The 17033-nt window shown below is 46.0% G+C and overlaps 1 protein-coding gene across 1 annotated transcript in view; it reads right to left on the bottom strand.

Moving 5' to 3' along the window:
• CACNA1E (calcium voltage-gated channel subunit alpha1 E) overlaps positions 1 to 17033 on the bottom strand; it is a 364294-nt gene that overhangs the window by 175157 nt on the left and 172104 nt on the right. Inside the window, exon 8 of the mRNA XM_033151321.1 lies at positions 11064 to 11167. Within this exon, the coding sequence (XP_033007212.1) occupies positions 11064 to 11167 (104 nt within the window). The remainder of the gene's footprint in view (positions 1 to 11063; positions 11168 to 17033) is intronic.

The following is a 17033-nucleotide window of genomic DNA, read 5'->3' as shown; positions in this document are numbered from 1 at the left end:
ACAACATTTGGGGGGGGTGTTTAGATAATGCACACCCATACACAGCACAGCAAGCATAACCTTAAGAGGCATAAGAACATAGAAGAGCCCAGCTGAATGATCTAGTCCAACACTCAAGAATTTGAGGCCAATGTATTTAAGAATTTGACCACATTGCTCAATAGTTGCTGGATTCACCCTTCTACATATGGCTCCAACCACGTCAGAACCCTATTTGTTGTTCTTTTCTTTGGTCTCAGTTAGGAACCAAAAACATGGACATGGAATGTGGCATTTGGAAGGAGAGTGACCTTATCCATACAGAGACATTATTCATTATAATATCGTCTGCTTGCTGGCATAAGTATTAGGACTATGAATGCAACTGAAAGAGAGGTGAAGATCGCTCCGGAGTCCGAGACATGGGGAGTCCAAAAAAAAACTGTAAAAATTTGGCATAATTGGAATTGTTTTAATTGGGAATTGTATAATTAATTTGGATTGTAATTTGATTGGTAATTGGAGATTTGTATTGGAAAATCAATAAATATGATTAAAAAAAAAAACAAGGAACCAAAAACTTGGACAAAGGTCTTTATTCTCCCCTTAAGCCAGGGCTGGGGGACCTGTTTCTGCCCAAGGGTCACATTCCCTACTGGGCAATTGCCAGTGGTGGGCGGGACGAGAGCAAAAAGTGGGTGTGGCCAGCGGCCAAAGAAGGTAGAGGTCGTGGGATCTGGGCGGAGTCACAAGATTGAAGGCTCTGGTGGACCACACTGGGCCTCTGGGTTGCGGTTCTCCATCTCAGCTTTAAGCCACTTCCCAACCTTTTATCAGATTTGGGAGTTAAAGGAGAACCAGACGGCTTGCTTGGGAATTGCACCATGTGGGGCTCAAGGAAATGTCTAAAGGCTTGATTATTCACCTTTGGTCCCCCATCAAACATTTTTTCATGGATGTTACTAGATCAGCCAGGGGAATCTTTCTACCCTGAAGTCCAAGAGTGCCCGACCACACAAGAATTTGTACCTATCCACAAAGAACCTTGGTATATCACTTAAACTCTCAAGTCATTGTCAGGGACGGTCTTTGGTAATGTGGCCCCTGATCAAGGACCAAATTATGTTCCCGACTTCAAATATTTCTTAATTTCACAATAATTCATTTTGGCACAGTTGCTTTTTATGGATCTTCTCAGTAGGCACCTGTAATATTATTATTATTATTATTATTATTATTATTATTATTATTATTACTATTATTTGTCCCCTCGGTTCGGTGCCCTGTGCAGGTGAACTGCCCACATTGCCCAGAATCTAGCACTGTCGCTGTGAATACCTAACAAACTACTCCTACCCCTTATTTAAGAAAGGCAATTTCTGAACACTTTAACCCTTCCATTTCTCTGTCTCTGTCACTTACTCACTCAATCAATCAATCAATCAATCACTGATTTTGCTGTTCTTTCTATCCTCCAGTGGCCAAAATCTGTGCCATTTACGTTTCAAGATGCCCTCTTGTACTTAGGCTTCCATTTCAGCCTATCATTGTTCCCCACCTACATTTGTATCTCTTTAGAGAAACAGCCAACTCTATGTTGTTCGTTTATGCAGGGCAGGCTTTGTGAAGTATATGTATGCATGTATCCGCTAACCTTCCCTCTATTTTGTAATAAAGCCAGAACCTATTTTGTACCTACAGTCAAAGTCTGTGTTATCTTGCTATTCCTACCCCCCAACCCCAACCCCACCCCGAAGTTGCTGTACAAGAAAACACCCTTATGATGAATCACAACTCTAAGCTCAAGTTTCTGAAAATCACAACTCTGTCTGTTGCTTGTGCGTAAAGGTACATTTGTGATCAAGGACATGTGTTAACAATGGGTGTGTATTTATATATGTTTGTACTCATGCATGTATGTACAGAAATGGGACGCAAGTGGTGCTGTGGGTTAAACCACAGAGCCTAGGGCTTGCCGATTGGAAGGTCGGCGGTTCGATTCCCCACAACGGGGTGAGCTCCCGTTGCTCAGTCCCAGCTCCTGCCAACCTAGCAGTTCGAAAGCACGTCAAAGTGCAAGTAGATAAATAGGTACTGCTCTGGTGGGAAGGTAAACGGTGTTTCTGAGCGCTGCTCTGGTTCACCGGAAGCGGCTTTGTCATGCTGGCCACATGACCTGGAAGCTGTGCGCCAGCTCCCTCGGTCAATAAAGCGAGATGAGCACTGCAACCCCAGAGTTGTCCGCAACTGGACTTAATGGTCAGGGGTCCCTTTACCTTTTTATGTATGTACAGAAGGGGACTATATTATGGGCACCAATGCACTTTCCAGGACAGCTTATGAAATGTTAAAACACAACCAAACAAACTTAAAACATACAAATTAAAAGCACACAAAAACAACTCTGTTCCCAAAAACTGTCAGAAAGAAGTCTGCCAAATTTCAAAACTTTCTTACAGAAAAAAAGCTGGCCAACTGGAAGAATCACAAACCAGCCTGGCATTTCTCCCCACTCTCTGCTCACACACACAACCAGACAAGCTGTGCTCAAAACAAAATCCAAGACAGGAACTTGAGAGCTGAAGAGTAGCGCAGCCCTAGGCTGACTCAGACTATGCAGAGAAGAGAGTTTTTTTCAGGACACTGATATGGTGCAATAGAACCATAATTGTCAGCTGCACGTATGTTGATTCTTCTGCCCCTCTGTGATAAAAGTAGCTAACCGTTCTTGGCCCAAGGGTTGCATCTACTCTTATCCAGCTCTTCAAGGGCTGTGTTCCAGATGTGGCTGTGGCTCTTGCACCTAGACAAGTGTGTGGGTGCACACACACAGCCCCCCAACCCTGACTACGCTGACCCCTGCCAATCAGCAGAGGCACGGGGACAGGATTTGCTTCTCAATTGCAATACTGGTCTATATGGAGAAAAAGCTCTCTGTCCAGCCCGGCACTGCAATGGGAAGAGAAATTGCTCCACCCACTATTTAGATGATCTCTGAAAAGCAGAAAGGGGAATTTTCTCAACCGCCCTGCCCTGACCCTGAAGTCCAGCAGTGATCGAGATGCATAGTCAAAACAAAACAACAACACCACAAACTGGCAATAACTATAAAACCAAATTTACGAGAATAGAAATGAGCAGGTAACCATTAGATTCACAAACATGCTAAAGTGTCAAGTGCAAATGCTGAAAACAAAGGGTAAAAATACAGCGATATCTGAACAAATTGGATTGATGAATAATATAACAAGTGGCGTGAGTCCAAATACAGGATGATGACCCCGTGCCGCCACAATGGTGAGGGTGGCACATAGGAGAACAGAGAAAGTTCAAAAAATAACGTCGGGGTCGAACTAGATGAAATGTTTCTCAAAGGGTCTCAAGTCACCAGCTAAGGAGGCACACCAAATATCTGACTCTAAACCCGGGGCTCACTAGAAGGACAGATCCTGAAGTTGAGGCTCCAGTACTTTGGCCACCTCATGAGAAGAGAAGAATCCCTAGAAAAGACCCTGATGTTGGGAAAGATGGAGGGCACAAGGAGAAGGGGACGACAGAGGATGAGATGGTTGGACAGTGTTCTTGAAGCTACTAACATGAGTTTGGCCAAACTGCGAGAGGCAGTGAAGGATAGGCGTGCCTGGCGTACTCTGGTCCATGGGGTCACGAAGAGTCGGACACGACTGAACGACTGAACAACAACAACAAACCCGGGGCTGGTGACCAGGAAGCTACTAAATCCAAGGCTGGCAAGCAGAAGTTCCCTGGACTAGATCCCACAGCACCATGGCTAGTTCTTGCCTACAGCTCGCAGTAAGCAAGGAGAGAGCTTAAGCATAAGTCCCTGTTCAGATGACACGTTAAGTCAAACCTTGGTTTCTCTCAGCACAGCATGGCAGTAGAAAGGATCAAGGAGGAACAAACCAGATGCAATCTCCTTTTTGCATGGTTTGGCTAAGCCATGCTTTGGCTTAATATGTGGCTCAGACCAGGTCACTTGGATGCTGCTACCATAATGGCCACTGCTTCCAGACCTTTCTGGCTTTTCCATCTTCTCCTTGCTCCCTCCCAGGCAGCGTTTGGAGCATAAAACGAGATAGCCCCATCAGATATGTTAACCCGAGATCCTTGCAAGAAGGATAAGGTATAAAATGGAGATAAATAAGTTCCCCAGCTCTGCAGCAGGATCTAGAAATCAGCCACGGCAATTTCAAAAACAGGAAGCCACGAAGAATAGCATATCCAGGGGAAACTCATTAGGCAGAGCATAATTGCAGAGTCGGTCAGGAGACTGGTTAATACCCCATTATTTGAGGTGAATTTAGAGAGTTCTCTTTCTTTCCCCTCTGAAATAAAGCATTTTCCGCACTAGATGCACCAAGCTGAGGCATTGATGTTGTGCTGACTGATCCCCAGACATTAATAACCTGGAAGTATGAATACCTCTGCGTGACCTAAGCAGACATTGGCAGCTTATCGAAGGAACAATCCAGCCATCCCTCTGCTCTTTTGCTCCAGCTGTAGCCACTTACCGGTATTTGTGTTTACTCTTAAAGTCACCCATAAAGTTTGTCACAGCATTTCATTAAATGTTTGGTGGCAAGACATGTAGTTGGTCTGGACAAAGTAAACACTTGCCTCAAAGGACAAACGGAGTTTAAAATGACTGGACGTCACAGTCATTACCATGATGGGAAGGAATAAGATGCAGTATCTCAAACTTACAGGCTCCTGCCCACCCTCTTCTTCTCTCCTCTAGTGCATCTACCCTGAAGGAGTTTGGAAACTTCCACCCGCACTGTTGATTCACTGCAGCTTCTTGCGTCATCCAAACCTGACAAACTGTGGTGAATCCTAGCTATGGTTTGTTTGAAACAAGCCAGCTTCAACAAACCCTATTTATTTATTTTGAGAATTTCTAAACCACGACTTCACCCAAACATGCATTCCAGGGTGGTATTCAGAAAAAAAATATCTGATATTAGTACAGAACAAACTACAAAGATTAACCGCAGTTTATGTGCCGGAAGTAATTCTAAAGTGTGGTTAATTAAAAAAAACAGAAGTAAAAGCTTCCAAACTCTTCTGTTGCGTGTCGAGACCCCGTGGCTGCCCCCTCAAGGATGAAATAAAACACAAGGACACAGGATATAAGATTAATGTTATTGGGCAAAATTTGGCCACAACTTAATTGGTTACAGAATGTGAGTGGTATTGGCTTAGGCATTGAGTGGACCTGACTATATCTGACTCCTGCCCGCAGAGCAGGAAGTCCAGTAAGGGTAAACCACTGGTAGGGGGAGCTCCGTCGATTCAGACCAACTCGAGCTCCCCCTGGGTTCCCAAGGGGGTCGCGGCATGGCCCTAGCCCCGCCCCGGGCTTCGGACAAGATCCCACACCCCCGGATTCCTTTAACGGAATACCCTTAAGCTTGGAGGGGCAGGCGATGGCCAGGCCTCCCCTCCCCCATCATAAGGTCACCAAATGCCTAACCGCAACACCTTACAAAGTTGTGACAGTTGCTAAGCGGTAGGCGAAAACCACATGGCCAAGCCAATCTGCCAAGTGGGAAAAATCCTACCAGGCCCCTGACAAGGGCAGGTGACCAACCAAAGTCCAGAGCAAGGCCATTGAAGAAAAAACCTGCAAATAGGGAGGGAGGGTGGGAGATTGAGGAAGCGAGCCGAAAGGAAGCCCTCCGGCTCGCACTTCTGCCTTTAAAGGGGAGTCCCAGCCACGCCCCCCCAGCTGGCCAGTTGGCCAGCTGTTTGCTGACGTGGCCAGGAATCCTCCGGGTAGTGAGGGACAAAGTCCCCCACCCACCCGGAAGTGAGAGGGCGACCACGTGGTCCACCGCAACTCCTCCCCACAGGTAAGTGGAGCGGATTTCCTGCCACTCTGGAGGAAGAATGGGGATGAACCAAAGGTTTGCTACAACTTATTCAAAAATGCAACAAATCCTAAATAGGTTGCTGTTGGGGCTCATTCTGTCAAAGGGTGCCATGCCAGATTGGTTGAAATAACAGGGAACTGCAGAGTCACTGGGTCTTAGCACACAATGTGTGGGTACACACTGCAATCTGTGTTGGTAAGCTAAAGGCAATTTATATACACACTCAGATCAACTTGTTACTTCATATATTTTAAGGCTCAGCCCTAGCAATATAAACAGATTCTGTGACACAACCCTGGTACAAATTAAGAATTTTAATCTCTAGCCTGGAGTCATAAATGCATTATATATTAGGGCTGGCTTGGCAGCAGGGTTGGTATTAAATGGCTTGGTCATGTACACAGAAGGGAAGATGGCAGGATCTCCAAAGATGTGCTCTACATAGAGCTGGCTTCAGGCACCAGGTCTGTTGGCAGACCAACTCTGCATTATAAAGATGTCTGCAAATGTAACATGAAGGCTGGAAACATTATTCCCGCCATGTGGGAATCCCTTACAGACAACCACAGTGCCAGGAGACAAGACAACCAGGTCGTGTATCCACAACTGTGAGGTTTGGAGCTTTCAGGGTTATAGAAGCTCAACAGTTCGCTCCTCCCACAGGGAGGAAGATGTGTCATACATCCGGGTATCTCCTGTATGCGATGTCTTTGTGATTTATGTGACGCACCATTTATTTCCTGGTCAGTCTTACTTTCACTTTTGACTGAACCGGAGCGGAGATGTCGTCCGTTTCTCCGGGAAAGTGTCTGTGATTTATATGCTTGTAAATAAAGCGTGCTTACTTTGAAACAACCCAGGCATTGTGGAATTTATTGCTGGCACAAGGCACACATACCGTTGCGCAAGAAGAAGAAGTAAGAAGTTTGAAAAAACTCTGCAAAAGCACTGGAGAAGCAGGAAAATGCAGAGGAAGCGTAGCTGGACACCACTCCAAGTGTTAAACTGGTTTTGAGGCTTTTTCCAGTTAAAACCAAAAGCCCAACAACAACACTGAACAGAGGAGAAGTTACCACGGGGAGGAATGCAGAGATAAGAAATGCCATGGTGCACCTGCTGCAGCAAAACCAGACACCTTCATCTGCCCCAGCTGCAATAAAACATGTCTCTCCCAACGGTTTGACTTCACCCAGATGGCACACTCTTCCATTGTCTCCCGAGACAGACAGATGCCAACAACTATATTAGAGCTGGCTTGGCAGCAGGTTGGTATTAAATGGAATCAGTTCAATGAGTTAGGGCAGGCTTCCTCAACCTTGGCCCCCCAGATGTTTTTGGCCTACAACTCCCATGATCCCTAGCTAGCAGGACCAGTGCTCAGGGATGCTGGGAATTGTAGTCTCAAAACATCTGGAGGGCCGAGGTTGAGGAAGCCTGAGTTAGGGAGTGGCTACAAGGCCAAAATCAACTGCACATGTAGTATGTTTTCTCATTATCATAATTACTAATTTTCTATCCCACACAAAGGGCTTCTTCCCCCTAACACTAATGGGAAAAATCCATTTGGAACTGGCCCTTAGACTCCTAGGGTGCTATTCAACTAAATAAAAGCACCAATGCAGAGATTAGCATGAGCACAATGGGATCCTCCTCTGTTCCCCCACCACATGCCATGTCCCTATCTTCTCTGGAGGGTCAGGGGAACCTGGGTGGAGGAGAAGGGGAGACCATTCTGTTGTGCAAGAAGAAATCCTCGTGCTGATGGAACGTTCACCTTAGCAGTATGTAAAATGCAACCCATATTTTTTAAAAAAATATATTAGTAATTTAACCTTGCGGCTCAAAAATATTTTTAAAATCTAGGTGAACAGCCATATCCTCAATATTTCATCCATAATGATGGGGATTAGAAACTTGCGTGAATCATGACTCTCTAGAAAGTTAAATTATGAAATCTGGAAACACAGCTAATTTGAGCCCAGGATGCAATACTAGGAGTTATTAATCCAGTGCACCTTCGTACGTCTTGAGGGAGTAGAGAAAGAGGGCGGAAGGAGAGCAAGAAGAGAGAGAGAGAGAGGCGGATTTCCTTGGGCTTGTTGTTCTCTCATCTTACTCTTCTGCACGCTCTGAGCTTCTGACAGCATTTCAGAACATGCTTGCGTGGCCACATGGCTGGTTGCCATGGAGACCTGAAGCTCCGCATGTTTTCAGCCCCGGACTGATGGTTTGCATTAAACTCCCATTTCCTGGGGTTGGAAAAAAATATATAAAGGTTACAGTGCTGCCATCTATATGCAAACAGAAGCAGCATTATCCTAATCTCATTCACTCAGGTCATGCCCACGCAATCATTCACCCCCACAGCCGTTACCTAAACTCTCCCCTCAGCGGCTGCTCCGATTTCTTTCACAAACGAAGCCAGAGCCTTACACCAGCAGTTTTCGAAATGTGGAATGGTTTCCCCTTTGAGGAACAGGACATGCCAAGATTGTGAGGCTGAGGCCTTCCTTCTCTCACCAGTCAAGGCAGGGATGTAGGGGCGACTGTTCTGTGCCACCCCAATATGATCTGAAAATGAGGGAGTTTAGGAAGAACTGCTGTTTTGTTCTATGTAAAGACCCTCCTGTGTAGTGTCAGGATTCGGGGTCTGAGTTAATCTGTTTCATTCTTCTAATGCCAGTGTTAGATTAGTTCCCTGACCCATAGGCTGTCTGCAAGGCTCTCCAACTATTCACCTGTGGAACAGATGGTTGGCACCGGCCTTTGGAGGGCGGTAATGCTTGAATCATAGCAGACGCGCAAGGGCCACAAACCCCCAATTTTAGTCAAATTGTGTCCTCCATCATGGAGGGCACATGTTGCGGTGAGATCACCTAAACTGCCTCCCTGTTGTGGGGCGGGACCGTTTGGATAGCCACAACACCCCATGGTTGCCTCTCAGTTGCTGGGCAGATATTTGGCCTGTTTGGTTGTCTATTGGCTACCAAGGGGCTATTTAAGCTGCTGCACATCACTGGGAGATATCTATTTTTTGCGATGTGCATCGGATCACCCGCCCTCCCACCCTATATTTAGGGCTATTCTTTGGCCTTGCTATGCCTGTGTAGGGGTCGTCTGTTTTTTGGAGAAGGGGCCCGGTAGGAATTTTGCCATTTGGCTGATTGGCTGTTGCCATTTGGTTTTTGCCTACCGTGTAGCAAATCGTCTCAACTTTGTAAGGTTGGCGGTTAGGCATTGGTTCAACGTTTAGTGGAAGGGAAGTGGTTGACTCTGCCCACCCCTTAATCGCTGCTGCTAGGGAATTCTATTAAAGGAATCCGGGGGCTCACCTTGCTTTTGTCTGAAACCTGTCAAGGGGCTAGGGCCACGCCAGAGCCCCAGGGAGCACCTGGGGTGAGCTGTGAGATCGAAGCCAGCTTCTCGCTCCCCCAGGATGCTTTCCCTTACTGACATATGGTGGTGCCCAGCGTCAGTCCTGTTCCTGCCGCCGTGCAAGTTCGGGTACTCTGGAACCAATGCCTAAGCAACCACTCACATGCTGTAATCAATAAAGTTGTGGGCAAAATTAATGCCAAAAACCTTAAATTAAATTCTGTGTCTGTTGTGTCTTTATTTTAGGGGTGGTTTTGGGGGTCCTGACATGCAAATCATGGCCACCCTCTATGACAATGCTGCTGTGAATTATATAGCATCATATCAGCTGAGTACTCTCAGATGAAGGGCAGAATCAGCACACCAAGGATGGGGGGAGAAGAGGAGAGGCAGAGCTGCAAGGGGGGGGCAGAAGACCCATATGGTGAACGACCCAGAGAGATACAGCAAGCCACACTTTTCCCCGTCCCCAGATTCCAGGATTGCACCCTCTGAGAGACATACAGGGGCTGCCCGTTTCCCATGGATGAGAGTGGATTTCTATACAGCTGCTCACTGCCACGGCAATGTGGTACAGGATTTAGACAGAGCTAGGAGAGGTTGTCCCAGCCCCCTCTTGACATCTCAGGTGTCTTTGAGCTTGCATTCTTTTAAAGAAAAGCAGTATCACTAGATGATGTTCCTGCTCTGGAAGATAGGAAGCACATTCAGAACCCCATCAAGGAAGTTTGTTCAGATCAAGGGATGGAATCCATTCAAGTGTCAGGAACGTTCTTTCCCAGAGTGATAGCGAGGGCCCCGAGGACCAAGGGGTGGGGGGTGGAGTGGCAGGCAGAAAGAGATGAAGGTTTGCTTTCTTCACATACAGAGAGTGAAGCGAGCCTCTCCAGTCGTGGGATGCCAGCGGTAAATTCCCAGGACAGCGTGAAGCAGGCAGAGGGGCCTCAGCTTTCAGACACGCTTTCAGGGGAGCAGGGGCAAACTGGACTATATGGTCCGGAGTCCCCCCGTACTAGGAGGTTGGGTAGAGTTCAGGCTTGGCGTCAAGCCCACAAAAGGAGGAGGAGCCGATGGCGGATTTCCTGTTGGAAAAGATTCCACCTTCCAGAGGGCTCAACTGGCCCATCGAGTGCAGAAGACTGAGCTGCGTGCTCGGACTGAGCTACTGTGTAAATACCCATAAATCTGAACGTTATAAAACCGCCAGCCCGCCGTCTCTTGGTGTGAGAGGGAGATCGTGTATCCTGACAGCAAAGGACCAAGAAGTTCAACAATGGAACAGGAAAGGTATTGCTTCCCATGGATTCTGGGCCTCTGCAACTGAAAGAACCTCAGTTACAGTACTTCAAAGACACCCAGACAATTCAGACAACCTATTAACAACAAGAAGAAATGTCCTGCAGCACCTTATAGCAGATGTATTGAAACATAAGCTTTTGCTGACCCCAGACCACTTTGTCAGATGCAAATCCATGAAAGTTTATTCCATAATAAATATGTCACAGTGCAAATGCCATGTACTCAGAAACTCTAGTGAATTCAAGGGTGCTCCATGCCAAATAAGCAGGGTTTTGACTGTAGCAGTGTTACTCATTAAACTGCCACAAGACACTTTGTTTTTGTTTTTTCTGCAAAGTTATTATCAAACCTTTTACTAGCTTTCTCACTTACATTATGATAAGCAACCAGGTTCAGGAATTAACAGACAGGCAGAGAGCCAGGGTTGAGACAAGCAATTCCTATCGAGTAAGGAAACGTCAAAGAATTTCTGCTTGGAATCTTTTCCAATCAAAGAGGAAGAAGGTCTCATCTTACCCAGAAAGCACTCCAAGGACGAGGTTGAGAACAAAGAAAGATCCAATAATGATGAGGGGGATAAAGTACAGCCAGTTCCACGTGGCTCCTAAGGCATCATTGGTCTGGAAAGAAAACACAAAACAAACATTAAGCAAAATGTTACAGGGCACTCAGCCTTGGTGTGACAAATGTGGTTATTGCATGCCGATAAGCAAGAACTAAGGAGCTAATGTGAAAGTCATTTTTACAAAATGCCTTTCCCATAGTTCACACTTGGGCGATTAAAACGAGAATGCCAAGGGTGGCCGTGCAAGTTTCCATATCGGAAGTCATCAAGCGCATGGGTTAACATAAGGAGATAGATCCAGTTACAGGTAGGTAGCCATGTTGGTCTGCCATAGTCAAAACAAAATAATAAATAATAAAAATCCCTTCCAGTAGCACCTTAGAGACCAACTAAGTTTGTTCTTGGTATGAGCTTTCGTGTGCATGCACACTTCTTCACGTAAGCTCATACCAAGAACAAACTTAGCTGGTCTCTAAGGTGCTACTCCACCTCATGAGAAGAGAAGACTCCCTGGAAAAGACCCTGATGTTGGGAAAGATGGAGGGCACAAGGAGAAGGGGACGACAGAGGATGAGATGGTTGGACAGTGTTCTCGAAGCAACTAGCATGAGTTTGGCCAAACTGCGAGAGGCAGTGAAGGATAGGGGTTCCTGGCGTGCTCTGGTCCATGGGGTCACGAAGAGTCGGACATGACTGAACGACTGAACAACAACAAGGTGCTACTGGAAGGAATTTTTTAATTTTTAATTTTATAAGGAGATAGAGTGTGAGATCACAACGTGAGATGCTTTTGATTTTCTGGGCATGGACTGCCATGCTGGTTCTCCGAGCCCCCCGCCCCCCGCATTATTATTATTATTATTATTATTATTATTATTATTATTATTATTATTATTATTATTTGCAAGCTCACATGCAGCATAATGCTGTCATTGCTAATTGTGCCTGGCTATTTATGCCCAGAAAAAAATTGCATTATCCCATCCTAGCTGAAATCTAGAGGAGTTCAGATGCACAGGAAAGGACAAGTCCATGAGCAAGAGACCGACAGCTTAAAAGGCTTCTGGAAAGATTGCTCAAGACTGTAATGTGGTTATTTGTTGCCTTTTAATAAGGCCTTGCCCCCTCTCTACTTTCATGCTCTTTCCCAGACCCCATTTGTCCGCTTGGCAGGGAGTCTGCCCATGACGTCAGACAGCACGGTGATGCAGCGGAACGTGACTGTCTGGGGGACGCAGCATCAATCTTCCTAAAGCAAACGAAGCTTCTTCTTTTGTTTTCTTTATTGCTAATTAAGCCCTGGTCTTTGACTGATTCATCAGTACCGTGCTTCAAAGTGGTCCAGTGCAGGAGCGAAATCTGAGCCTTTTAAAAGAAGCCATCCCCTAAAGACTAGCAGAGCTAAGGGTTTGTTTGTTTTTTAATCTTTAAGTAGCTTTGGACCCTTGGGTTGTGCCCTTGTTTATGGTCTGCGTTTTCACCACCTTCCAACAGCTCCAGTTCCTTATATATCGCTGGCATTTATTTATTTTTATTATTGCGAGGCAAACCAAATATAGACCTCTCCTCACAGCAAAGCAGTTGGCCAGAAATAGCACGGTTGTCCTTAAATACAACCGAGAGGAAAGAAAGCCCTGGCGTGAAAACTTGGAGGAGGGACAAATGTGGATGAAGCAGGGGACGATTTTATTCTCTGGCCATCCTATATCCGGGCTGGCCAGAGGCAGGGGCTGGTCTTGGTTCAACTCTTCTTGGTTCAATGAGCCTCACTTGAGAGGCCTTGCTTTCCTGCTGCACCCAAGAAGCCTACAAAGAACCTTCAGGGAGAAGCCTCCAGATGGTGGTAGCAGAAAGTGGTACTAAGAGGCATGTCAGAAAGCGTGGCCCCGCCCTTGTTGCCATCCACATTCTCCTGGTTCGTCACCCTCTGGCAGCGTACAGATTTGGAGAACCAAAGAGGAAGAAGAAAGCTGCTGTTGCGCTGCTACAGGTGAAACTTGAAAAATTAGAATATCGTGGGAAAGTCCATTTATGTAAGCAACTATTTTCATTAGCTACGGGAGTTTAATATATGAGATAGACTCGTGACATGCAAAGCGAGATGTGTCAAGCCTTTGCTTGTTATAATTGTGATGGTTATGGCGTACAGCTGATGAAAACCCCAAAGTTGATTTTGTTAATTTGGGGTTCTCGTCAGCTGTATGCCATAATTATCACAATTATAACAAATAAAGGCTTGACATATCTCGCTTTGCAGGTCATGAGTCTATCTCATATATTAGTTTTACCTTTTAAGTTGAAACAAAATAAAAAATTCTTTCCAGTAGCACCTTAGATACCAACTGAGTTTGTTCTTGGTATGAGCTTTCGTGTGCATGCACACTTCTTCAGATACACTGAAACAGAAGTCACCAGATCCTTAAATATAATGAGAGGGTGGGGAAGGGTATTACTCAGAAGGGTGGTGGGAATGGGTGATTGGCTGATGGGTGTGGAAAAGCTGTTGATGACTGTTAACGACTGCAATTAGTCTTAAAGGAAAAAGCAAGGGGTGAGATGTGTTTGAATCCAATGGGTTTGTTCAGACCAGGTCTCTCCATGGTCTGAACAAAGACATTGGGTTCTTATCTCATTATACATGACAAAGCTATCTTTAGCCATCTCACCCCTTGCTTTTTCCTTTAAGACTAATTGCAGTCGTTAAGTCATCAACAGTTTTTCCACACCCACCAGCCTATCACCCATTCCCACCACCTTTCTGAGTAAAACCCCTCCTCACTCTCTCACTATATATAAGGATCTGGTGACTTCTGTTTCAGTGTATCTGAAGAAGTGTGCATGCACACGAAAGCTCATACCAAGAACAAACTTAGTTGGTCTCTAAGGTGCTACTGTAAAGAATTTTTTATTTTGTTTTGACTATGGCAGACCAACACGGCTACCCACCGGTAACTTTTAAGTTGAGTTACTGAAAGAAATGAACCTTTCCATGATATTCTAATTTTCCGAGTTTCACCTGCATTTTCTTTTCTCTCTCCATGGTGCTGAAGGTTGATGTGCAAGCAAGCAGATGGGCGAAAGGCTCCCCAGTTTACTGGAGCACCCATCCAAACCACAGCTGCCACAACCGCCCTACGGCTTACGGCCACAAAAGGGCTCTTCCTAGGTATCCTTTGCAAACCAGTCCTTGGGATCATCTCCACCACAGGCTGCTACTGGCTCGGCAGAACAAACAATGACATGGATAAATGCCACCAACCAAACCTTTAACCGGCGTTATCTCTGGCTTTTCTCCTGATAAGAGTCTTGTTGAGAAAGTGACACACAAATGGGGAGTGAGGGGGGAGAGAACCATCACGACAGATGGTGAAAACAGTTTGGAGGCGGCTGCACACACCTGCATGGGGAAAGCAGTCTCATTTGCCAGCAATTCAAGGCCTGATGCACTAGCAACATATCCCTGCTCTCCCCCCCCCCCCAATGATGAACCTGCCTAGCTGGGGATGCTGTTTCCTCCTCCTCAACTAAATTGTCACACATGGCAATCATCACGTTATTCCTCAGAAAGGAGGGTGGAGGGAAGAGACCAAGCAGAGGGGAGGGGAAGGGGTTAGAAAGCAAAAACCGCTTTTGCATGCGCTTCCCCATCACCGGGAGCTCTGACAGCCCCTACACAAGGCTGATTCTCTACATCTGGGTGTAAAAACGGAGGACTTCTGGGGCAACAGGTTGAACGATGGGTGGCTGTGTCCAAATCTAGATTTCCCTCCGGTTGAGACTCTCTCTTTTTTTGCCAAATCATTTTTTATTAGAGTTTCCAATATAACAGAATCACATTGAAACCGTTCCAGATTACATTCCAAATTATTTATCCAATTATCAATAAAAAAAGTTCCAAATCAACCGAATTATCATTTTAATTTATTTGGGGGTTTCCCATGCTTCAAACTCTGGAGGTGTCTGATCGACTATTGTCCTTTGTTTTCTGTCCTTCAATATTTTCACAGCCTCTGATATATTCCAACAAGCAAGATAAAGCAACGCAAACAATGTCTCTGTGTAGATTTAAGTCCATATTTCACCACCATACAATCGCTTTGCCCCTTGACTCCAAAAGCCTAATCACGGACAGTAGCCATCTTCGTTCTCTCCCGATCACCTCCAAACATCTTTTCCCACAGCTGTTATTCACCCGTCTGCTTCCACTTATATCTTTTGGTTGAGACTCTTTGCGCTCAGCTGTTAATAGCATGGAGGCAGCGGTGGAGCTGCTGTTGATAGCACGGAGGGGGCGGGGCACGGGGCACACTCCCGAGGGGGCACGGAGGGTGCCCTCCCAGGCACGGGATAGCCAGTTGGGTGCACGGAGCAGCACACATGCCCTGCAGCCGTGGGCGGAGCGAGCCGCCGATGTTGGACATTCAGCGCGCCACCCACCCATGACTGCCAAATGTCACCCCCTCAGCGAAGACACACGGGGCGGTACGCCCCCACTGGACGCCTCTTCCTCTGCCTCTGCATGGAGGTTAAAGTTATTGTACTCTGCCCAGACAAGAGCAAGCTCCTGGCATTTCCGCCCACTGAAGCTGATAATACACACTCCTTTTGCACCTCAAGAGGGCTGTGGAGCCCACACAATCCCAAGCACTGCGTGAGGGGTGAGAACTTTATTATTGGGATTATTCCACTACCCAAAAATCTATCTCGCATAAAATGGGGCAGGCCCAAAGGCCTGTCTGGTTTCATCAGCAACTGCTCCTGACATGCCTCATTTGGCCTTCCATAAGCCTGCCATGAATTCAGCTAATGAACTTGAAGAACAACCTTCCCTTGGATCCAAGAGCTTCACACAATTCTCCATTCCTTCCACCCCACCCAACGCTCATGTTCAAAATCCACTATGCAACATCAAGAACAGACCACACTATTTCACCCATATTTTTGTGTCGGGGGGTATTTGCTTGAGATTACTACCGAATTAACCAAAATGGCAATTGCCTTCTCATATATGGCATACCCTGGCATTAGCTTGCTGTTGAACACCAGCGGTCAGACTTGAGAAACGAGCCAAAATAACGATTCTGTTTTCCTCTGAATGTTAAAATTAGCCTCTCTGCAGCTCAGTTGAGTCTGACTCAAGGTGGCTTCAGACCGTTGGAACCACAGTTCTACACGAGCTCTTAAAATAAAGTTGTACTGGCTGCAACAGTGGTTGGACCTAAACTTAACGAACTGCACCTTTCACTCACTGTGGTATGGACTGAGTCAGCCCACACTTCATGATGCTAGATGTTTTTATGACTCTCCTTCTGCATGCCCACAGCTGTGTTGGGTTCCTTCCCACAGAGTGATTTAGTCACTCTGGAATGATCTCACAAGTCTTTCCCATGTATAGACACATGTTGTGAGAATGATGAGCATATCCAGCTGCATTTCATAAATTCAAGGATCTAATTCCTTTTTAAACCTATTTTTCCTTAATACATATACATGTGTGTACACACACACACACACACACACACACACAGAGAGAGAGAGAGAGAGAGAGAGAGAGAGAGAGTTTCCTTGTTACATTTCCAGCTATAGGATTGACTTGTGGGAGCATGTGTATTTCAAAATGTCAGTCACTGGAACACAGGAGTTGAGTGTATGGTGGTGGGGAAAGAAATGGACGGGGTCACTTAACAATACTAGGGCAGGAGCAGCCAACGACCTATAGCAGCTTTTGCCAACCTCGTGCCCTCTAGATGCTGTTGGACTACAAACTCCATCAGCCCCAGCCAGCTCATATGTTCCTGGACATGCTTTACAACATTAGCAAACTGGAAACAGGGCCTCACTGATGGAAGATAACTTCACTTGGTTGGAACAGAATTTAGTAAATGCTATGAGAACATTGTCCCTTCATTTAGCCAAACACA

The sequence above is a fragment of the Lacerta agilis genome, chromosome 6 (assembly GCF_009819535.1).
Source record: "Lacerta agilis isolate rLacAgi1 chromosome 6, rLacAgi1.pri, whole genome shotgun sequence".
Lineage (NCBI taxonomy): Eukaryota > Metazoa > Chordata > Lepidosauria > Squamata > Lacertidae > Lacerta > Lacerta agilis.
The sequence above is the reverse complement of the archived record's forward strand: the minus strand, read 5'-3'. Positions and strand labels throughout refer to the sequence as shown.